At 41.4% G+C, this 24,580-nt stretch overlaps 1 protein-coding gene across 1 annotated transcript in view; it reads right to left on the reverse strand.

Moving 5' to 3' along the window:
* Nucleotides 1–5,049: 5,049 nt before the first annotated feature.
* Nucleotides 5,050–24,580, reverse strand: part of vwa5b1 (von Willebrand factor A domain containing 5B1) — a 35,601-nt gene continuing 16,070 nt past the window's right edge. Inside the window, exons 10-22 of the mRNA XM_074642477.1 lie at nt 24,299–24,501; nt 22,236–22,350; nt 21,829–22,014; nt 21,444–21,633; nt 20,435–20,634; nt 19,233–19,473; nt 17,631–17,924; nt 16,938–17,075; nt 15,870–16,004; nt 12,709–12,780; nt 12,174–12,243; nt 10,106–10,229; nt 5,050–7,380 (exon numbers count right to left, since the gene is read on the reverse strand). Coding sequence (XP_074498578.1) covers nt 6,742–7,380; nt 10,106–10,229; nt 12,174–12,243; nt 12,709–12,780; nt 15,870–16,004; nt 16,938–17,075; nt 17,631–17,924; nt 19,233–19,473; nt 20,435–20,634; nt 21,444–21,633; nt 21,829–22,014; nt 22,236–22,350; nt 24,299–24,501 — 2,607 coding nt within the window. The 3' untranslated portion in view covers nt 5,050–6,741. The remainder of the gene's footprint in view (nt 7,381–10,105; nt 10,230–12,173; nt 12,244–12,708; nt 12,781–15,869; nt 16,005–16,937; nt 17,076–17,630; nt 17,925–19,232; nt 19,474–20,434; nt 20,635–21,443; nt 21,634–21,828; nt 22,015–22,235; nt 22,351–24,298; nt 24,502–24,580) is intronic.

The raw sequence follows: 24,580 nt of genomic DNA on the forward strand, positions 1-24,580 counted from the left end.
CTGGAGCGTTCAACCAGACAGTGTAATTACTTATGTTTGTTCTGTGCGCTATTTATGTGCACATTAAACTGCTGTGATATAGAGGCCTGGATCAGATGAGACATCGGCCTCCGTTCTGCAGCCAGAGGAGTTTAAGTGGCTGTAATGTAAGAGAATAATTGGCACTGAAGATTCACTGTCGGTCGGACAGACCTGTGTGAAATAAAAAGGAGCATAAAGACGATTGTGTGAGTGGAGCTAAATGAGAGGTTTGATGCTTTTCAACCTACGTCTGAATTAAAATACTGCTTCCATTAGTTTGTAGAACTACCCACTCTGCTGCAGCTTCTCACTTAGCCATCACATATTATACATTACTAAACATTGCACATTATATTAGTTCAGAAAATATATTTTTTCATGCTTTGTCTTATAGTCAGTAGCCTAGCAACAGTACGCAGTTCAAAGTTCTTATCAGGTAACTTTCCTTTGTCTGTGTATTGGGAATGAATAGGCATGCTGTATTTGCTGTTTCCACATGTAATGTTATCACAATGCACCTGAATATATTGCCAGATTTACGTAACTCTGTGTGTTTCTGTATGCGCGTGTGCTTTTCAAAGCACCTCCACTGTCAGGCCTTAGTCTGGTTTGATCTATGGAGGGGGGGGGTGAAGGTGGCTATTAGCGCCACACTATTAATGAGCTATCATTTTTCTCAGACTTTTCGCTGTCTGTTTTCTGTCATTCCTCCTTTGCTCATCCTTTTCAGATCTCTTTCTCTTATGCTGTGCATGTTTTACCATGTTTTTAGATGATGTCTTGTCATCCTAATTGCTACAGTAGTACCCCTCCTTTGATTTCAAGGAGCTGTTTTATGGCAGCTTTTGTTGTTAATGAGACATGTTTCCGTGTCACATGTGCCGAAGACATGCATCCAATGCGATGGATGTCACCTTGACATCACATCACCTACTGAGCCAGGTGGAATTATACAGCATGTCCTTCACTGTGAGATCTACTGGAGAAGACAGTGTTCACTGTGAATAACAATAAGTAGATGTGGCATGTACTGTACTGTGTATGTAAAGTGAGGCGCGTGTTACCGTTTCTGTCAAAAGCAACATAGAAATAAGGTGCAGTCCAAACAACAGTGGCTGGAGAAGCCATCGAGAATAAGTGCTACAACGGCTCGTATTAAAGGGGACATATGCTCATTTTCAGGTTCATACTTGTATGTTAACATTAGGACTGTCAAACAATTCAAATATTTAGCGTAGTTTTTTATCTGTTTAAAATGTTTGTTAAGTATTTAATACTCTTATCGACATGGGAGTGGGCAAATATGCTGCTTTATACAAATGTATGTATATATTTATTATTGTAAATCAATTAACAACACAAAACAATAACAAATATTGTCCAGAAACCCTCACAGGTACTGCATTTAGCATAAAACAATATGCTCAAATCATAACATGGCAAACTGCAGCCCAACAGGCAACAACATCTGTCAGTGTGTCAGTGTGCTGACTTGACTATGACTTGCCTCAAACTGCATGTGATTATCATAAAGTGGGCATGTCTGTAAAGGGGAGACTCGTGGGTACCCAGAGAACCCATTTACATTCATATATCTGGAGGTCAGAGGTCAAGGGACCCCTTTGAAAATGGCCATGACAGTTTTGAGCATTATTTAAGTGACAAGCTAGTATGACATGTGATATGATAACAGTATCATTACTCTAGCTTTAAAATTGATACCATGACAACCTCTGACAGGTTGATTGTGTTAAAGGGGACATATCGTGCTCATTTTCAGGTTCATGTTTTGTATTTTAGGTTTCTATCAAAAAACACATTATTTTCCTCATACTGTCTGTCTGAATATACCGTACCTATTTTCCTGCTCTGTCTGAAACACTCCGTTTTAGCGCATTTCAACGGAATGGCAACGGAATTGCGTTGCTAGGAAACAGTTTGGGTCCATATTTATATCCTGTCAGCTGATGTCATTCACATACTCCGCAACAGGAAATAAACTGGGAAAATGGTCTAAATATTGTATATTTGTGTAATCACAAATGGACAGAAATCGGCTTGTTTCAAACGCACAGTTTCTGAATACGGGCTGTGTGTATTTCTCCATGAATTGAGTGTTTTTAATACTTTAATAGTATTTATATATCACTTTAACCTGCTTTATAATATAAAAGACATAAATCTCACTTTTTACAATATGAGACCTTTAATGCGTCAAAGAAACTAGTGGCGTTAAAACGGATTTGCGTTAATGCGTTATTATCACGTGACCTTTGACAGCCATAACTTACATGCTTTAATGTTCAACACATTATTTGTTTCATACTGTCTGAATAGACCTGTATTCACCCTCTGTCTGAAACGCAACGTTTTAGCTCCTGTTTCTTTAAACCCCCATACCGAAGAAGCCCAGTCTGCTCTGATTAGCTAGGGGAGCCAAATGTGAATGGCGTGTTGAATCATGTGTTTTCTGATCTAGACAGCCCACAAAAAACTGACTGGGTCGTCTTATTTCACAGTTTGTGGGTTGGTAGGAACTCCAGATACCCAAATGTATGAGCATAAGCACTGGAAAAGTTGAAAAATATGTCCCCTTTAAGAAGAGAGGGGTCCAAGCATTGATCCTTGAAGTAAACCAAGGGGGCTACATCTGGGTCTGAAAAGTGAAGCCAATGCTGAAATACCTTAAACCTGCATTCTCTCTACCAGCCAGCAGGGGGCGACTCCTCTGGTTGTATAGAAGTCTCTGAGAAAATGAGCCTACTTCTCTCTTGATTTATCACCTCAGTAAACATTGTAAACATGAGTTTATGGTCTCAATCACTAGTTTCCAGTCTTCTTCAATACAGCATGATGTTCATTTAGTAAATGATGGTCCCATTTAGAGTCAGATAGACCATAAAGCAGGGGATGCTTTAGGGCGGGGCTACATTGTGAGTGACAGGTCGCTACCACGGCGTTGTGCGGTCTGGGAGTTGTCTGTGTTTTCGTCTTAAAACTTGAACCCTTTCACAGTGTGTTTTCACTTCATCAAAGTTAATTAGAACCTTTCTGGCACCTAAGAATGTCTTATTCAGTGTTCGGTTGAGCTTCGTTCCACCCTCTTGTGTCACTCCTGGTTGCAAAAAGCCAACATGGCGACCGCCAAAAACCAAGAGGGTCACGACCGAAAAAAATGCCGAACTCGAGGCTTCAAAACGGCAGTTCACAAACCAATGGGTGACGTCACGGTGACTACGTCCACTTCTTCTATACAGTCTATGGTTACACCTTGTTGTTAGCAGCGGTGCAATAACAGCTAGAGAACCTGTACATTTGGTGGTAGAGTTATTTTATTACATGCACCTGCAGCGCTGATCACAGCATCAACAGTTAGAAAGACACTACAGAAGCTTTCAACAGCCTCAAACAGTCAACAATCATTTATAAAGGCACACACAGCAAGTTGAAAGATACTGCACTATACAACCGACCCAGTACATGAAAAATACAATTTATAACAATTACAGCTGCACTTACTACTGCAATTACAGCACAAAAATATTACTATATGACATCTACTGTATTTGTCATTTCAGGGAGCAAAATACTGCATTACTGGCTCCAATGTGGCAATTCAGTCATTAAACATCATAACATAAACACCTGTGTTCATGCAGAAGGATTTATGCAACTCAGCCTGAGTGAAAAAAAGGAATAAATACCTGAGTAAAGCAACACTGTGATGGAATAAGAAAGAGGAAAATCAATACAGAAAGATGCCCATATAGGCCACACACAGAATCAAGAAACAAAGAAAGAAAGAAAGAAGGGTACCTACTGTATATTTAAGAAAAAGAGCCAATCATTAGCCACACTGATTCAACTGTAGTGAACAGGTCTGCCAACTTTAAACCTTGGTTAGGCACTTGCGGTAAATGAGCTGTGAGCATGACAGACCCAGCAGGGCTCTTTCTTTTCTGATTCCCAGAGCAGGACTGCCCGTACACCTCAGGGACCAGGCACCAGCTCTGAATAAATCCATTACTAAGTTTGTGTGTATCGTCCTTCCTAAGTTGTAATTAACTACTAGCTAGTTTCAAACTACTGATTTAGTAAATAGGGTTGGATCATTAAAACTTGAGGGATGTCTTAATTCTTCTTAACTGAGTGAAATTAGCCAGAAGTATCTGAGTAGCAGCCATGATGAGAGCGGTTTGAAGTCTCATTAATAAGGAAAGGTGCTTCAATGCTTCCTTTCTTATCTCCTTTAGCATAGCGTACACTGGAGCATCTTTTACAAAAGGAAAAGAGATAAGATAATGCCATCCCACAATTCCTTGCGGTAGCAACATTTAAAGCGACGTCAATCGCCGTCGCATCACTACGTAGTCTAGTTGTGCAGTCGGATTCTCTTAAAGGAACAGTGTGTAACAATTCAGGGGATCTATTGGCAGAAATGGAATATAACATTCATAACTATGTTTTTATTAGTGTATAATCACCTGAAACTAAGACTAGTGTTTTCGTTAGCTTAGAATGAGTCCTTCATATCTACAAGGGGAGCGGGTCCTCTTCACGGAGTCCACCATGTTGCACCGCCATGTTGCACTGCCGTGTTGCTCTGCCATGTTTCTACAGTAGCCCAGAACGGACAAATCAAACTGGCTCCCGAGAGAGACTTTCACGTTTTTATGTTACCTGAAGGCCACCGTAGTTCTCCATCACGCCTGTAAAACTGCGGTAACGTGAGCCGGAGAGGGCTAAACCGTGGTACCGCCAGCCGCCGTCTGACCTCCGTTGCGCCTAAAGTAGAGTTATTATGTAATGGATGGCCTCTGAGCGAGGCGAACGGCGTTACCACGGTGCACTCTGCGGCTCAGAGGAGAAGTTCGCCAAATCCTACACACTGTCCCTTTAACAGCGGTTGTCTTTGCCTAAGTCCTTCTGAATCCTCCTTCACATCTTTCTTTGACCTCAATGGAAAATGTCATAAGGTCAGTGGTTAGGAAAAGACACTGGACGTCATTTATTTTTACTATTCCCCTTAAAGGGGAGAACATTTTCCAAGGACCCCGTCATAATCGTAACATTGATTAAGCAAAATGCTTACTACCATTTGTACTCTTAGACGCCATTGGAACTATTTGTATTCTAAAACTTTTCAACCTAAATACTTCAGACCTGTTTGACAGTGATAAACAGAAACACATTTCAGTTTGAATCATGTTAATACCACTTTGTTTTGCCCTGAAATGAAGGTTGCTTTGTAATTAGATGTCGGTTTAGCCTGGCTAGCTTCAGCTTCGTTCACTAGTACCTGAAGACACATGACGCATTTTAGTCTCCCGTCGCTGTCGCTCGATATAACTGTCGTCAGATTTTCTCCATTTAGCTAGTTTGGGCTGTATATACCTACGTACTTTTTAATGATACAGCACAATTTTATAATTTATAGCAAATTATTTTGCGGACTTCCTGACAGAGTGCCACGGACCCTAGTCTGAGAATCACTGGTCTAGAGGAGCTGTGTGATTAAATGATTTCAATCCCATTCATGTGGAAACGGAAGACTCACACCTCATTTTATCAGCATAATTCTTGTAATTTGAGGTGTATTGCGTTTTTTGTGTAAAAAATTGATTTAAAAACATTCCAGTTTACATTGTTATTAAACAGCATTTTGATGAAGTTTGGACCGCGTCTTCAGTGTGAACAGGTGAAATATTAGCAAGCTAACATTAGTTTTGGCAGTTGGTTTAGTAAGCTACACAGCAGTTACACCTGGCAGTTACAGGGTGTAAATATTGAGTTTTTAATAACTGGTTTGTGTGGTGCAACCCCTTTCATATTAGTGAGGCGTAAATATCCACTGACATAGTCAACACTTAGTTCTAACAGGGCTAATCTGTTTGGTGCCACTGACTCCAGGTCTGCGTTACTCTCTTTGAATAAAAAAAAAAAAAAAACTCTACTGTAAGACAGGTATATTCAGATAAGTGAAAAAATAGAAACTGTATGTATCATTAAATAATAAACTGTAGATAAACATGCTAGTGGGATACACGTTCATAGATTCCCACCAAAGCCACATCTTTTTTAAACAAATCTTAACATATATTTTATATTTTCTTTAGCTGTTTGCATATTTTTCTGTCTGCTATAATCAAACTGCAGAAATGGCAAATATTAAGAACACTGTAATGGTAACAGGCATTAGAAAATACAGGCAGTACTGCTAGCAAGCACCCAGATGTCGTGTAACACTTTTTTTCCACAAAACAATCAATCCAGAAAATGCTGTAAAGATGTAAAAACAGTATGTGACAATCAGTGGAACGGTTTTCTCTTACAATTGTTTTGCAGAATTCTCCCCAGAACATCAATATGATGACAATAAGAGCTTTTCTCAGATGTTGATGGTCAGTGGTCCAGCATGCTACTAATTTAACACCGACGTGAAACTCAAACCTGTGGCATAAATCGGATTAGATCCCTTGCTAACGGGGATCCAGCTACAGTATGTGGCACCAGCGAGGTAATAGCTTGCACATAGTGCCTCTGAAGAGCCTGTGATATGTTTGGAGGAACAGCACACGAACAGAAGAAAATACACATTGTTCACAACTGCAACGGCAAAATCAGACTCCAGAGGACAAACTGCCAAACAGAGAATAGTACAGCTTCAGTTAGCATAGTATCGTATGGGGTTGAGTACTTTCAGCCTTGGATTAGCAGGCCTCAGACACTGTTAGGGTTGTAACAGAGCATGTTCAGTTGCAGGTTTTCATCCCAGTGTCTGAGGATGATGAAGAGCTGGTTGGCAGTAGCCTTGACGGAGGCTAAGTCTCGGCCTTCTGTGATTTCCTGCGCGCTCAGCCACATGCTGGCCTTGGCGGCTACCAGTTCCCACTCTATGAAATGACTAGCGGAGCTGTGCTCCAGCCAGGCGAGGGCCACAGCTGTGGCCCACACCATGCTCTCTGGATCCAGCATCCTCTTCAGCACGCCGCTGGGCGATGCCGTTTCCAAGCCCCCCGACCCAGAGCCCCGTCCGCTGTCCGCCTGGGAGTGCGGGGAGAGCGAGGGCTCAGATGCAGTGGACGGACTGCTTAACGAGCGAGGACCTGCAGCATGAGAAGGGCTGTGGATGCCTGCAGTGTGCTCTGCATGTTGCTGACATGGTTCTGGCTCACAGAGTGATCTGCGTCCGTCATCGGCGCTCTCGGCGCGGCGGCTACTGGAGTGAGACAGGTGGCCCAGGCTGGTGCGGTGGCTGGTGAAAGGGGACGTCCACTTTAGCTTGTCCATGGGCACGCTAATGGCATCGCACAGAGCTATGTCCAGGGGAAACGCACCACTAGCCAACTGCAACAACACCTGTGCAGAAGGAAATAGTTTACAGCTTGACATCCATCCATCCATCTGCAACCGCTTATCCCGTTAGAGGTCGCGGGGGGGCTGGAGCCGATCCCAGCCGACATTGGGCGAAGGCAGGGTACACCCTGGACAGGTCGCCAGTCCATCGCAGGGCTGACACATAGACAGACAACCATTCACGCTCACACTCACACCTACGGGCAATTTAGAGTCCACAATTAACCTAACCTGCATGTCTTTGGACTGTGGGAGGAAACCGGAGTACCCGGAGAAAACCCACGCTAACACGGGGAGAACATGCTAACTCCACACAGAAGGGTCCCAAGCTTGACATAACTAATGTTATTTATTTTTTATCCGACCATAAATCAGCAGTGTAGTGGTACTTGTAGAGGAGGAGGGGGTGCATTTAAACCCCTGAAATTCCTCTTCTGATAGCAATTTGTGTTTTTTAAAGTGTCAGTAGTCAGTATATTTTTGGAATCATTGGGCAAAAGTTCCATAATAACCTTTCAGCATATTGTAATTCAAGTGTTCTGAGAGAAGACTAGACTTCTGCTCCTCCTCATGGCTCTGTTTTCAGGCTTTAGAAAATCTAGCCTGTGACGGGAGACTTTGACCAATCAGAGGTCATTTCATTGAGAGAGCGTTCCTATTGGCTGTGCTCCAGTCATGTGATCGGAACTTGGCGTTCCTTCATCAGATTTCACAATGGCAATGGCGTCACAAACTTTCTCATTTTACAGCTAAACCGTGCACTACAAGATGATTCTGACAACATCTAAGGAGAGAAATAGGCATTAACATAACATAATATTGATTCATATTTGATCAGCGCTGCCTAGTTTGACCGTTTGGTCGGAGTTCGTGAGTGATTGACAGCCGGCTCTCATAGATGGCAGCTGGACGGCAGACCTCAGATCAGCTCTTACTGCTTGTTTTCCTCCGGTATGTGAAATCTTGTAGATACCGTTAGGAGCACCGGAGGACACCGGAGGACACCGGAGGACACAGAGGAACATGATTTTTTTTCAGGTTACCTGTTTCATGTACTACTGTCACAATATAGTGACCGTTTTATAAAAATAACATACAATATTTAATCATATTTGCTCCAATCTCGCCTACTTCAGCTTTAATGCATGGCAAACAAACAAAATAAGATGTGAGGGAGGTCCTGATCAACTGATTTGAGTGCATGCTGTTCGTCTGTACTGACTGCATATCGTAACAACAGTCTTCTTAGGTTCATTACTTCCTGCTTCAATCAGCAGCTGGGCGTGAGGTGCCTCACAATAGGGTACCTCTATGGGTGTTGTTAAAGGAAGGGAAAATCAGCCATTCTGATCATTTTTCACTGATGTTTTCTTTCCTTTGAATTTGAAAAGTGATGAATAATGTACGAACAAGGTGGCGTGCACAGCATAATTAGAGCCTCCGTCAAGGTCCTGGTGGGTTCAGGTAGGAGCAGGATACAAATGAACACAATGCTCTTGCTGTTTGTTTTTACACCAATTTTGAAAAAGAAATCTGTCAAATTGTTGCATGGTTTTCAGTTTACTTGACTTATATTATACAACTCCTTCCTTGGTCAGTTATGGCTAAAATGAATTAAAATATGTAGTGAAAGATTGTGGTATTTATTGTTTAAAATGCAAGCAAAGTACTATTCATACAGTCACGCGCAAGTCAGCATGAATAGAGAGGCAAAGTCCCTCCCCTTCCGGTGGACGTCATCAGACCTGATTTCGGAAAAAACATGTACAGTACTCAGCAGCGAGAGAAATAATGATTTGATCGTGTGAATCCCACATACCTGTATGATGTTTGTCAAGTTATGAGATCATTTTGCAAGTCAAGAAAGTCAGTTTGTCGTAGTGTCATTTAGTTTTGTGTGAAACCGCTCAGTGAACTACATCTCTCGTCTCGCACAATGTACGTCACCAACACTAGCTAGCTAGCTAACTTAGCTATGACCACGCATAAATGTAACGTTATTTGACCTGATGTGTTTTATCCAGCGACTCCTGCTCTTTTTATCAGCCAGGAAGAGAAAGATCAAGCAAAACCGGTTGCTTGTTTGAGTACATCCCAGTAGGAAACACACCGGCATCGTAGCTTCAATGAGAGAGACATCACTTACGTGAATTTTGGGTGTGTCGTCTTTTTATTTATGTATTTTCACAGTGTGATACTTTTACAACAAACTAGGACTTTCTTGGCTCGCAAACTTATGTTTTGAGTTGACAAACATCATATGTGGGATTCAAACGGGATGAAAATATATCTGTCTCTCTTCGTTGTCTACTGTTCACATTTGTTTTAAATAAGGTCCCATGGTGGTCCACCGGAAGGGGCGGGACTTCTCCTCTCTATGTACTTTAAAACTGTATTTTCTTTTTTAAACTGAGCATACATACAACTGATCAAATCCACCACTGACCTTTTATCATCCCCATATTATTTTATCGTTTTCCTTCATTTCTCAGAGACGGGACAAATTTGCAAAGAAAGGGGTGATATTCAAACAACAGTTCTAGATTGGATTTGAATCAGATCTGCATGGTGCAAAACAGCTTTGAACTGCTTATTGTTCCCATGCACTCTGTCACAGACTGTGACACATTCGTGTCTTTAGACAGATCTACAGTCAGTTGAAATTAGTGTCCATCAAAAGAAATGCAGCTTGACAGGAGCATTCACGTTATAGATATCTGCTGCTCACCAGAGGAATGTAGTCTTTGTTCTCGTTGTCACTCTCTCCAATTGAATCACCGGACTTGCTGTGAGATCGACACATGAATCCTTTAGCAGCCCGAGTCAGCAGACGAGTCCTGCTGAGGGCCAGCCTTATAGAGGAGAGGGAGAAGCACACACCACTATTAGATTGAATGTACTGCTTCTATGAGGACAGGGAAAGCAATTGTTTCTTTTGATTATTCTGGTACAACTGTTGATTTCCAATAGGAATCCAATAAATTGACGATTTCTAAACCAAGCTAGCAGCGCGGCTCCAGGAACGGCAATGTTGGTCAATCAGTCATGGTCACTTTGTTCCAGACTGAAATATCTCAACAAATATTTGATGGATCACCATGAAATGTTGTACACACATTCATGATACCTAGAGGATGAATCCTTATGACTTTGATGAGCGCCTGACTTTTCCTCTAGCGTCACCATGTTGGTTGGTTTTGTGTGAAATGTCTCGAATGTTCCCCTCAGGATGAATTGTAATAACTTTGGTGATCCCTTCATCTTTCCTCTAGCGCCATCAGGTCAACATTTCAATTTGTCAAATACTTTGGTTCAAAATGAAAGTGGCCGAGAGCTCCTCATACTTTATATTATTAGTAACATTTATTCACATCGCTCAGCTCCACCCAAACCAGCTGAATAAGCTTCTTTTGTGTGAACATTTAGAAAATGTTGATATCCAACACTCACATTTTGACATCATCAACATCTTACATTCAGCAGCATGTGCATGTTTTTTTCTGTATGCATTTCTTTGTCAAGCTCACACTATTAAATTCACATCAGATTAATGTCACAGAAAACAAAACAGTGTCATTATTTTACTGTCTGTTCACATGTCACTGCATCGCATCACTTCCCTTCACATTCCCTTCATCATCTGTAGTTCACATGCATGTGGTACATGCATTCAGTCTTTAACAGTTAGTGAGATGACTGGCACTGCATGGAGTCAACAAGAGAGGTGTCTGCTGGAGTGGATCCACTTAGGTTCACTCTTATGGACTCATTTAAATGTTCATCTGTCAGTGTTTTTCTGAACTTAGATTTCAAGGGGGCGGGATGTCTGTGAATTGGATTGGATAGAAATTTAACTTTACCAAGTGACTTTGTCTTATCAAATTAGTTAACATATTCTTTGAACCTTTAGCGAGCGTCTCAGAAATGGCTCACGGGCTACTGGTCACGAGCGAGCGAAGTGTTGAGACCCCCACACTAGATATTCTCAGAGCTAAACTAACTCTCCTGCAGTGTGCAGCGTGCACGCAGGCACGCGAGAGGTGGAGCGAGAGAGAGAGTGAGAACGAGCACAGTGTGTGAGTGAAGGCAGGCAGAGGAGCAGAGTAAAGCAGAGACTCCGGTCCTGGAGACCAAAGCTACGGTCTCTCCTGTGTCTTCTGGCCGTGGTCGGGAGGCTGAAGCAGGAAGAGTTGACACTGTTTAACAGACGGGCTTCATTAAATACAACTTTGTGGTTTTGGTGCTTCCGTGTAGTTTGTGTTGGAGTCTGAGTCTGAACAGCTGTGTGGAGGTGAGAGAGTATAGTAAGCAGGGTTTGTACTTGTCTCCCCAGCTCTCATTTTTCATTCTTTACAAAACTACTTCTGTCACTTTTCATGTGGGCAACCCCTCGGAGTGCAACGCCTTCCGCCTCGCCCCCTTCTTTGACGGACAGCTTTTCACCTCTCCTTCGAGTAAGGCCACTCGAGGATGGACGACATTGTACAAACTTATTATTTTCTAGCATAAACAAGGCCTAAGTACAGCCTCACAGACCTTCTAGCATGGCAGTAGACTCTTAGTCTAAAGGAGAAGCAATTATCATTCCTTATTACGTGGTCCCTACTGGTCATGGAATAGTACAGTATTGTCCTGATACATTAACCTCAAGACAGCAGACTCTAAAAGTTCAAATCAGCTGACAAAGATGTTAAAAACAGAGCAGTTCAAATAAGGCTGAAGTCTCTGTGTTTGAGCATGCAGTGGTACCACAGCCACAGCATATTTATGCAGCCAGCCAGTCTCCAATCACCCACCTGGCAGAAAAAAGGCTCTCCACCAGCTTCTGGGATTGGTCAGAGGTCACAGACGGACTCCTTTGGAAGACTTGGAGACAGAGAAGCAGAGTTAGATAAGGGCAGGAGACAGATAAAGAAGTAGTGGCAGTCTCACATACTATAATAGAAGAGGTGAAACACCCACTGAGATGCAACAGTGACAGCGGATGACACATATTCCAGCTGTTTCTCCTCTGCAGGTGAAACACTTCTTGTGTGTGTGTGTGTGTGTGTGTGTGTGTGTGTTTGTGCCCTCGGTATGTGCTCATTGTTTTTTTGTTTTTTTAAAAGGTCCAGACAGGGTTTGTCAATACAAACCACAAAATAGTGTCGACTTCAGTCATCACTTACAAGAAGAGGGACTAAAATGTCAATAATCTCATGTTTCACATTTGGAACGATGCGGCAGAAAAAGACAAGAGACCGGCAGACAGTTTATGTCAAAGGTCTTTGTGGAGGGAAATGAGAGATGAGATGCAGCAAATTCACTGATGGATTGATGTGTTGCACATACCGTCTGCGAAGCTAGATCTGTCCCAGCCGGAGGAGGAGGGGGTGCTGCATGGAGAGGCGCTATCCTCTCCATCTAAGACAATGATAAAAAAGGTTGAAAAATAACTCTCAGCTGTCCTTTATTATGATGAAATCATTCCCCCTTTTACTTAACTAGACATTGTTGTTTAAGGGGAGACACCCCAGTGAACAGTATGAAAATGTAGAGATGTCACCATGAAACTTCCCCAGTTGATTACTTACATTAAGACAATTCATTTTTGTATTACAAGTTTTCTGAAAATGTATGTTTTAGGGTTGTAAGTCATCGTAGTAATAACGCATTAATGCTAATTTATTTTAACGCTACTAATTTCTTAAAGGCATTAACGCAACTTGGATTCTTAGCTAGAGTGAAGATACTGGTATCATATGAAACTAGAAAACCTGATGAATCCATCGGTACCAACCAGGTCATACTAGCTGGTCATGAAGGAGGCTAAATAACGAAAAACTGGCACGTCCATTTTCAAAGGGGTCCATTGACCTCTGACCTCCAGATCAGTGAATGTAAATGGGTTCTATGGGTACCATCGAGTCTCCCCTTTACAGACATGCCTACTTTATGATAATCACATGCAGTTTGGGGCAAGTCATAGTCAAGTCAGCACACTGACACACTGGCAGCTGTTGTTGCCTGTTGGGCTGCAGTTTGCCATGTTATGATTGGAGCATATTTTTTATGCTAAGTGCAGTACCTGTGAGGGTTTCTGGATGATATTTGTCATTGTTAATTGATTTCCAATAATAATTATATACATACATTTGTATAAAGCAGCATATTTGCCCACTCCCATGTTGATAAGAGGATTGAATACCTAACAAATCTCCCTTTAAGGTACATTTGAACAGATTAAAAATCTAAAAACTATGGACCGGCAAATAATTGCAATTAAATATTTTAATCGATTGACAGCCTTAGTATGTTTACATATGCAAATGGGATCTTATTAAATATGTGCTTATTTGCATGCATTTCCAGAACAGAAATCTGAATATTGGATAAAGTCAGGTTCAAAATTCTTGTTTCATTTTAAAGTCAAAGGTTCAAAGGTTGGATATCTCTTTTTATCACTCCATAAATAGCATTTAAAAAATACATTAGTTTTTAGGAATATATATATATATATATATATATATATATATATATGAACAAACCCCTCAGTAAAAACCTTCAGAATGTAGATAGGAATGAAATTGGAAAGTTTGTAAATGTAAGTGTTACTGAAGTGGAGATTTTTGGCTCAGAGTCTGAGAAAACACCTCATTTTGAAGATATACATTGTAAAATTCCAAAGATTTTGCAAGACAGGTGAATAGAGTAAACCTAATTAATAAATATCACAATGAAACCACTTAAATTAAGACAATTATTTTCAAAAAAGGGAAAAAGTCCAGAGTGCTCGGAAGTTCAAATCAGTGTGATGGAGGTGCTCTTTGGTGGGGTACACAAAGGTTCAAAAAAGGGGGGAGTCCAAGGCACTCTTCTAGCTTTGATTGTATTACAAGTTTTCTGAAATGTTATGTTTGAATATGCAAATGATGTCATGTTCTGGCACAGACAGAGCATTGAACTTTTTTCCCTTTTGATATAGTTAAGAATGTCTCTTGTTATTTATTTACTTTTATGTGATTTTGGATTTGGTTTCTTTTATATTATTCCGGTGTTTCCTGTTTTATTTTGTAATTCACTCCTCCTGTGTCTTGTCTGGTTTTACTTCCCACCTTTGTTTGTTTTCCCGCCTTTTGTTGATTGTCTGCCCCACCCTGATTTGTTTCACCTGTGTGTAATCATGTCTTGTATTTAAGCCTGTGTGTTCCCCTCTGTCCTTGTCGGTTTGTTTGTCTCTCCAGCCCCCGTTTACCTTGTCCTCCGGTTTGCCTGTTTGCTCCTGCCCTGATCCTCGTGTTTCCCTGGTTTGTGATTTTTTGGTTTTGTCTTCTGTTTGGTTTTTGTTGTTTGTTTCTATTTGTTCTTTTGTACTTTGTTCCCCTCCCTGCATTTTGGTTGTTGTTTAGATTTTCAGCTTAATATTATTAAAGCTCGCTTTTATGGATACCGGTGGACACAGAGGCACATGATTTTTTTCAGGTTATCTGTCTCATGTACTACTGTCACGATATATCGACCGTTTTATAAAAATAACTTTTTTTAATCATATTTGCTCCAATCTTGCCTACTTCAGCTTTAACGTTAGCTCAGTGTCGTCTTAGTTGGAAATCTGTTTTGTTGTTTAGTTCAGCTGTTGTCGACCGTTAACGTTACCAGATACGCAGGAATATTTTGCTGACTCATTTGAGACTAACGCAAGTTTGATATTGTAATTTACGTTTTACTAATGTTTATATTTTAGACTTCAGTGGACGTCAGGTAGAGTTAGCCCCGGTTTTAGTCTCAGGTGGTCCGCAGAGACCGATAGGTAATGTACAGATGCTAGCGTTAGCATTAGGTTGGGCCTGCTATTCGGCTCGGTACGGAGGATATACTGTAAATTTACAGAATTTTCCGTTTTAGGATTAACAGAAGTGTCCGTGAATGGTAGACAGGACTTTCCATTTTAGGGTTGAAGAAAATGTCCGTAAACTTAACGGAAAATGTCCTGGTCACTTTCTGCCAGGGCATTATCTGTTTTCAGTGTGGGGTGTCTCCCCTTAAAAAGAAGACAGCTTTACCAGGCAGCACTGTTGCAGCTCATCTGCATCTGTGCCTGCTGTGTGTGCACCTCATTTAAGTGTCAGTGCCAAGCAGATGCTCAAGCAGTGTGCTAGTCTTAGCACCTGCTGTTGCTATGTCACCACTGAAAACCAATTTCAAATGTTGTGCCCTTTTGCTGAAGTTGAAGTATTTTTAATGTAAAGCGGCACGCAGCTTTCTGAGTGCTCAATATCTCCGAGCTACCAGCGCTGAAATGCAAGTCTGCAACCTTCCCATTTCAAATAAAGAGTAGTATTTTTATACTTTTATTTGCATTACCAAATAGGCCTTCTACCTTTCACTGTAGCTCTTCTATTATTTATTTCAGCTGTGTTTTTTGTTGGTTAGTGATCTAAAAATGAAAGCTCCTTATGCTGTTTATCTGGTGGGGATTGAAATGTGAGCTAAATATATGAAATGTAGCCTACTGTTGGGCGGCAGGACATCGTCAGCTTCCTCAGACATGCCACCAGACTGAGAGCGACCCAGTCCGATGGAGTACCCTCTGTTCTTCCTGCTCCCTGAACGAGACCTGGAATGGGAGCCCCTCTTCAGGCCTTCACCTGAAAACAACATTTTGAAATAAGTAGACGCAGTTTTCAAGCCGGACAATTTGAAAGTGCTAGATTAATACAGTATAATTTTGGATCTAGGCTTGCTTTAGACTGAACCACAATAACAGTTTTGTCTCCTTATGTGACAGTGATAACGTTAGGAGAGAAATCTACACGCTGCAACATTGAGAGTTAAAGGAATGGTTCAATATTTTGGGAAATTTGCTTCCTTGGCCTGACAATCTCAACGTTACGACTAAACTCCAGGACATAAAACCATTTTACCTACACAAACCAGATACAACGTGTAGGGCTGCATTTACTGATTATTTTCCCGTTCGATTAATCTGTTGATAATTTTCTCAGTTGGTCAACTAATCGTTTGGCCTAAGGTGCCTTTTTTGGTCCGACCAGCACTCCAAAACTCCAAAGTATTTACTTTCTACTGACATTTTTATAAAACATGACAGAAAAGCAGCAAATCATGTATCCTGTAATGATTAATTGATTATTAAAATAGTTGCTTTTTCATTTCCTTAATTGTTTCAGCTCTAAACATGATAATTAGTGAGCTTTAGGGGTCGTGGTAGGTGGATTTCTTTTACCTTTGTACAGAGCAAGAGTAGCTGTTTCTCCCTGTTTCCAGTCTTTATTGCTAAGCTAAGCTACTGTAACTGTCTGCTGGCTGTAGCTTCAGATTTAACAAACCATTTTGAGAGTGGTATCAATCTTCTTTTGGCAAAGGAATAAGCATACTTTTAGTGACACGGTAGCATACTGTAGCACATACAAGGTTACTTTATAGACTTTATAACTAATAAAACTACAAACAAAACAAGTTCAACTAAAAGTTCCATGGGTGGTTTGAGGTTCAAAAGTGTGGAGAGGACTGAACAATGGGGGGTATAAAGATTTCCAACACATTAAATCCATATGACTTACCAGGGTTTATATATTCAATACATGTCTGCAAATACTCATTAGTGTCCAGGTCGATGGGAACAAACGCTGTGAATTTGCTCAGTATATTGCAGGCCTTGCTGGTGTGAATAGCATATAGCTGGTACTTCCTGCCAGAGCCTGTGAAATATAATAATAAACATAAAATTTATTACATAACATTATTTCAAACATACATAATTTATACATGAATCGTATATATTAAATACAACTTAAAGGAATAGTTTGAAATTTTTTGGAAATGCGCTCATTTGCTTTTTTGCCAAGATTTATATGAGGAGATGCCACTCTCATGTCTATCCGTTAAATATGAGGCTACAGCCAGGAGGTGGTTGGCTTAGCAAAGGAGGAAACAAGCTAGCCTGGCTCTGTCCCACGGGAGAAAAATCAACCTACCCTATCTCTTTGTTTAATCCGGTGGATTTTGTTGCCTTTGGGAAGAGCCAGGCTAGCTGGTTTCCCTCATTTCCAGTCTTTATGCTAAGCTACACTAACTGTTTTCAAACTGACAAATGGCAAGAAAAACAAATAAGCGTATTTCCCAAAATCTGTAAAATATCAACATCTATGTAAAATAAGATGATAAGAGACATAAGATCAAATTGAAATCATGAAATTCTCTTTATTATCTTAAAATCCTCAAAATTTCCTATAAACACTTCCCGTAGAGCTCACCGTGCTCAATCTCACACTCCTTATCCGCCACGTGCTCAAAGTCGCCTATGATGGAGCGTCCAGCCATGTGGTGGAAGGTCTCGTTCCACAGCTCCTCGTGAACCTTTTCCTCCCGTTCCCGGCCGTTCAGGAAGGGCTCGATATCAAAGACGACCTCCCACTTCGCTGGTTTCCCACACAGCAGTCCGGACACTACGGCCTTGCAGTCACCTTTGAGCTGGCTGGCTGCACTCAGATCTGAAATGTGGGTCTCCTGTGGGGTTTCTGCTTGACATAACTGGTGTCCATAGCCATCTGAAACATCACAGGTTTGATTCCTGAATGTGCAATTTTCATTTGTTACTCGACACTTATTCAAATCCGTCCGAAGCTTGTCACCTGCTACTGCTCACTTGCGACTGGATTTGTGTTGAATTCATTCATCACATATGTTTCCAAAGCTCTCTGTGTTCAGCCTGCTGGAAGGGATCTCAAATCATTGTTTTCTAAAATGCTACCTCTTTTGTTCCCGATTCATTTTCTGTTTTGTTTACGAATTTAGAAAACCATTTCCTGTCCTTGAGAGTCACCTTCATGCTCCATCATCTGTCATCATTTCTCATTTAGGATAGATATCATTTAAAGGTGCTCAATTTGAAATTCAGAGCATCAACATGGCAGCAAACAACTATTTGTAATGTAAAGATTTAGTAATGTCTACCAGAGCAGAGAATGAAGTCACTCTCCCTCTGTGTGTGTTGTAATCCTAGCTTCTCTGTGCTTTGTTGACATAGCGCACCTTCATGTCAGTGAGTCCATGTGAGCGTGCCCCACTGACTAGCTAATTGCCGCCGCTCTGCACTGCCCTCATGCGGCGGTTACAGCTGATGACGCCGTCCCGACCGCTAAATTACGAATCCTGCCATGGTGAAGGCATGACCCCAGGTTAACACTGTTAGCTCTTTCAGCACTGTTAGTGCTGTTAGTGCTGTTAGTACTGTTCGCTTTGAGCCGTCACCATGTTGAGAGCCATGTGGAGGCAATACCTCAATCATAAATATGCTCTACGTTGATTTAGATTTTAGCACCTTTAAATCAATTTGTAAGATACTTGTCACATCAGACTAAACAAATCCACTTTGGTCTTGGCTTGAAGTCAAAGGCTGGTCACTTTATTTCTTCAGTTACTCTACAGTAATTTCCAAAGCAGATTTCTATCATGTTATAGGAATAGTTTGACTTTTTGGGAAATACGCTTAATCGTTTTCTTGCAGAGAGGTAGATGAAAAGATTGATACTACTCTTATCAATCTTCTCATCTACCTATTGGCAGGAAAGATAATATGTGTATTTAACAAAATGTCAAATTATTCCTTTTAAAGGGGCAATCAAAATGTGTAATTTCAGGCAAAGATCATTATTACTTTAAAACTTTAACATGTTTATTTTGGTTTGAGATGTGTTGATTGGTTTGGTTTGGTTTGGTTTTATTCTGCCATAAAACAACCTACACATATTCACCAAAAACACACAGATTCAATCCAAAGTCAATCATGGATATGCAGATATACACAATTCTTTGCATTTTTCAGTAAAACAGACGGGTTGTGCTTGTGGCCTCACCCGTGTCTCCCGAGCTGCCAACAGAAGGGCTGTCAGTGGACGATCTGGATCCATCTTCCCCGGCGGAGTTGCGAGCTGCAGACGGCGCTGTGACGGCGCTGGGCTGTGGGTTGTCCTGAGGCTGGGCATGAAGCTCTGAGTCGACTTCCTGTTGCAGAAGCTGCTCCTGCTGAGGGAGCGGCCTGTGACAGCTGGCAGGGCGCCCTCTGGAAGATGTGGCACACAGGCTGGCCAACTGTGGCTGAAAACAACATAGTTTTGTTCTTTAATTTAAAATACCCAATCATGTTTTAATAAGGTATGGAACCTCGTCTACTAATTGTAATTATTTTATTCTTTCAGTATCCATGTGTATTTCATGGTGCTTTCAAGTGACGAGTGACATACAGACTCTTGTAGGAATATCATATAAAATCATTCAAAAGAAGTGCAAACAGTTGGACACTTAGGACTTATTGTTTCATTAAATTCGTGAAAATCATCTATATTGCAAATAGGCCTGCACAAAATATATATATATATATATATATATATATATATATATCTTCTCAGCCCTCTTTCACTGGTTAAAGTAATATCTTTAATCTTAATTTATTTAGCAATACACAAGCAAATGAATAAAAAGTTACTGTATTAACTCATCATTATTAGATATAAATGAATTATGGCACGACTGCAGTGGATCGTCATCTTAATTTACAAAGAGGAGATATAATCTCTTCACAGCCCAGTGAACTCTGTTTAGTTATACTGAGATGCTCCCTGAGCAATATTCAAACCTAATTATCATTCATAAATTTTGCCCTTCATTACTGCGAGGAGCACATTAGTCTGTTGTTCTTCATTATACTCGGGTCCAGACGAGGGTCAGATGGCTGTTCATTTATCAACACAGTCCGATTACAAATATGTTGTTTGTTTTTTTCCATATAATGACAATATGAGAACTGTCATGATAAAAAATAAGATTCTCCTGCCTTTGTATTCATAACAGATTGTGGTTTGTTTAATGTGTGTACATACAACAGGTGAATTATTATTATGACTAAAGAAAGCTCAGTTTTGAAGCCCTAGTTTGAGATCTGCAGGCTACAACGACATTTCAAACGGAATCAGAAATAACTGCTGACCCATTTACAAACCGAACCAGTCATCTTAAAAGCAATCATGTGAATGTCATTCTTCACAGTGGGGGTCCACACCTGGTAGTCGTTCCTCCACTGGGCCTCGTGCTCAGGGCTCATCTGGCCTATCAGCTCCTGGACTTTGGCTCTCCTCAGTGGATTCTTTGCCACCACGGAGCTGGGATCACTGGGAGTGTAGACCTTCTTTGCTGGGTTGTAGTCTGTTATCTGGTTGGTGCTGTATGCACGCCGTCTTGGAGACGTCTTACAACCCAACCCTGATGTTTTGTTCAAAAACAGAAAGTTAACCCAAAACATTTCGAAATAACAATCCTTGAAATGCATGTCATACAAATAACTGTTAGTTTGGGCAACTCTGAATTGCTGATTGTTAACTAATGTTAACTAATTGTTAACTGATTGTTAAGTGTTGACACAGTAGTGATTCAGTTCACCACAGCTTTTCTTTATTGGGGTCTTACCTGAACGGGGAATATCCTCTGCAACGCACTAAGTGATTCATTTTACATTTCCGAAAGCATCACATAGAATAACTTGCTGGTTGGCATGTGCAGTGACGACCAGTACAGCCATGCTAGCGGCATGGCTGTACTGGTGTCATGAGAGGGTGGAGCTAAGTACAACCGAACGCTGAATAAGACATTTTTAGGCGACCAAAAAAGTTATAATTAACGTTCATGAACTGAAAACACACTGTGAAAGGGTTAAAGTTGTAAGACGGACAAAACAGAGATCGGAGAGTGCCGTGGTAGCGACCTCATTAATCACAAGGTAGCCACGCCCTAAAGCTGACCCTGCATTAATTAAGCTTGTGTTAGTGGCTAAAATAAATTTTTCTGCCGGCCGTCCACAGCACTGTATTGCTTTGCTCTTGTGTCGGTACTCCAGTCTGTTTCTCCAAATTGGGGGTGTGCCGACCCTCATCTCCTGTCGGTAATACACTGACTATGGATAAGTTCATACACCCCCACTTCAAAACACCCAAACTATCCCTTTAAGCTCAGTATTCCAGCCGTCATCATTGTTACAAAAGATATGATGCATGTTCTGTACTGTAGGTTCTTACCTGCGGTGTCTGGCTCTGTGGTGGCAGGGCTGTCTGTCATGGAGTCCTGGTAGCAATCATACAGAGGTGCTTCCCTGTAGGACCCCTGACTGTCGCCACCTGTCCTCACCGGGTCCTCCTCTTGAGAGTGGTAAAACACGGAGCTGGCTGACTCAATGGAGCGCATCATGCTGTATCGCCTCCTCTTATCCTGTTGAGATTTGGAGTAGGTGACACATCCAATTCATTTAATTAAAAAGCTTCTCCCTAGGAGATAAATCAACTAAATGATTTAACTGAACATTAACTAAACTAATTTGCGGTTACTTTTCTGACATATTCACAACACGGAAGGCCATCCTGCATGCAGTCTGTTGTTTCCTCTCAGCTGACGTCTTGCACTTACAGATTTGGGGTTGGCATGGTAGCGGGTGGCGTCGCAAACCACACTGTAGCCGATCAGACTGTCCCCTGGAAACAGGAAGGTGTTGCCCACGGGGGACAGCAGCACTTCTTTGGTCTCAGGAAAGAGCCATTCAATGGAAATGTCACTGAGTACTGGAGCCATGGTTTTCTTCAGCGACTTTATCATCTGAGGAATAGAAATAAGCCGACTGAAATAGACATTCAGATATAAAACACAGCTTCTCCGTGACCAGTGAGTAAAGCGAATGGCGTCTCTGAGATATGATTTTCTAATTGGTATCAGTGGTAGACACTCGGTGCTTAGAAACCACCGTATAATGGCTCTCCGGTGGCCCTCAGAATAGCTGGCTGTCATTAGGAGTGATACACAAAGCTGGAAATGAGTACCTTGGGCTGCAGCCTCTCTCCGTCGGCCAGGAACTCTGCTGTTCCTTTGGAAACTGTCGCCAGTCCCTGCACCAGCCTCCTGCAAGCATTCTGTCCTATGCCGAACGTGAAACATCTGCACAAACACATTAAATGGACGGATCGAAAGATTTATGTGCATGATAACAGGCGTCTTCTCAGGATGTGCACACATTTCACAGATCTCAAGAGATGCTCTGGAGATATATAATCTATCTAATATATCATGTTGTCAAACATACATTTTTGGGGGAAAAGAGCCAAACAGGAAATGATCTTTCATGGTGGAAAGTTGAGAGTTCTCCGGGGAGGTTGGTCGATATTTTACCATTTTAATTCTATTTTTCACTGAGGGATGAGCTGGCTGATTTCATTGCACCAACCACGTCCCCTTTGCATTTTTAATGAGTGCAGATTAAAACGGAAATGTCACCTTCTACGCGGGTAGATGTCAACTTAACATGGCTTTTTCGGGACAGAGATTCATCGTTGTTTGGTCTCGCATCTGACTGGCTGCGCTGATTTGTACGCATAGTGTGATAATGACCCAGGAAGTGTCGATGAATTGTCCGAGCTCTGTGTACCTAATGCAATCATCTGGGGGCAGTCATCCATTAAAAGGGGGAAGACAAAAGTCAATTATTTCCAGAGTGACTCAGGGGAGGGATTCACAGTGTGAGACTTGGATGCCGGCTGCAAAATGAAATGATTTCCCAGCGTATTACGGATCTACCGTGCCACCGGCGTTCACTCTCGGTTGACAGTTGGTGTTTGCATCCTTCAATGAGCATTTCTATTGTCTTACTCTACTGTGTAGCATTAAAACAATGTTGTTCTTTTTTTAATCTAAAATCAAAGCTGCACAAATGTCGCTCTCCTGACAGATTCCTTTGTACATACTGTTTGACATCCACACGACATTCAATGCATATTTTACAGATTTCATTTTGAGAGGATTATTGCTCCATAACCAGTTGATGCATTTAAGACCCTGACAATCCCTGGATGTGATTTCATGTTATCCGTCAGCTGTGTCTTTGCTATTTGCATAATGGGCATAAACAAAAGATAAATGTATTATCATTTGCTTTGACACAACCTACAGTAGCTTCTCTGCCAGTACTCTTACAACAGTGGCTACTAATACACTTAACTCTTAACTCAGGTCAGTGTGGGGTATGGTCTGCAATGCCTGCAGGTACAAATTTAGCATCAAACGGGTCATTTTGTAATGTATTTAAACGGGCTGTAAAAGTTAATGCGAGATTAACGCAAATTAGTTTTAACGCCACTAATTCCTTTAACACATAAACGCAACTTGCAATGTTAAGGTTGTAGCGGGCTCAGTTTTAAAGCTAGAGTGAAGAAATCCAAGGAATCCATCGGTACCCACCATGTCATACTAGCTTGTGGCGAAGGAGGTTAAATAACGCTCCAAACTTACGCTGAATTTTGGCGAGGAAAAACTGGCACGGCCATTTTCAAAGGGGTCCCTTGACCTCTGACCTCCAGATCAGTTAATGTAAATGGGTTCTATGGGTACCCACGAGTCTCCCCTTTACAGACATGCCCACTTTATGATAATCACATGCAGTCTGGGGCAAGTCATAGTCAAGTCAGCACACTGACAGCTATGTTGTGATTTGAGCATATTGTTTATGTTAAATGCAGTACCTGTGAGGGTCTCTGGACAATATTTGTTATTGTTTTGTGTTAATTGATTTCCAATAATTAATATAAACATGGATTTGCATAAAGCAGCATATTTGTCCAATCCCATATTGATAAGGGGATTAAATACTTGACAAATCTTTTTTTAAGGTGCATTTTGAACAGATTAAAAATGTGTGAATAATTTGCGATTAATTCACAATTAACTATGGACAATCATTTGATTAACTGCGATTAAATATTTGAATCAATTGAGAGTCCTAGTGTTTAACCACAAAGGTCCCTATTAGACAATATCCCCAACAATGCCACTCATTATTGATCTTTTCCCTTTATTCTAACATTCAGAATAGAGCCTTGACAGTAATACTTGCCTGATGTAGCGTGCATGGCTGCGAACCAGCTCGATGACTTTGCCCGTGTTGCTGACGGCCCCATCGGTGAGCAAGAAGAGTAGGCGGGGGTGTCCGCTGAACATGGGCTGCCTCAGGATCCAATTCAGCGGCGCCAGGATGTTGGTCCCCCCCATGTCGGCTCTGATCTTCCTCACGTACTCGCAAGCCAGAGCCAGGGCTTCCTGAGGTGAGGAGGAGGGAAGATAAACTGCTATTTCTAGAGTCACAGTCATCATTTACAGAACTGCAGTAATGTATGAC

This window comes from Sebastes fasciatus, chromosome 8 (genome assembly GCF_043250625.1).
Source record: "Sebastes fasciatus isolate fSebFas1 chromosome 8, fSebFas1.pri, whole genome shotgun sequence".
Lineage (NCBI taxonomy): Eukaryota > Metazoa > Chordata > Actinopteri > Perciformes > Sebastidae > Sebastes > Sebastes fasciatus.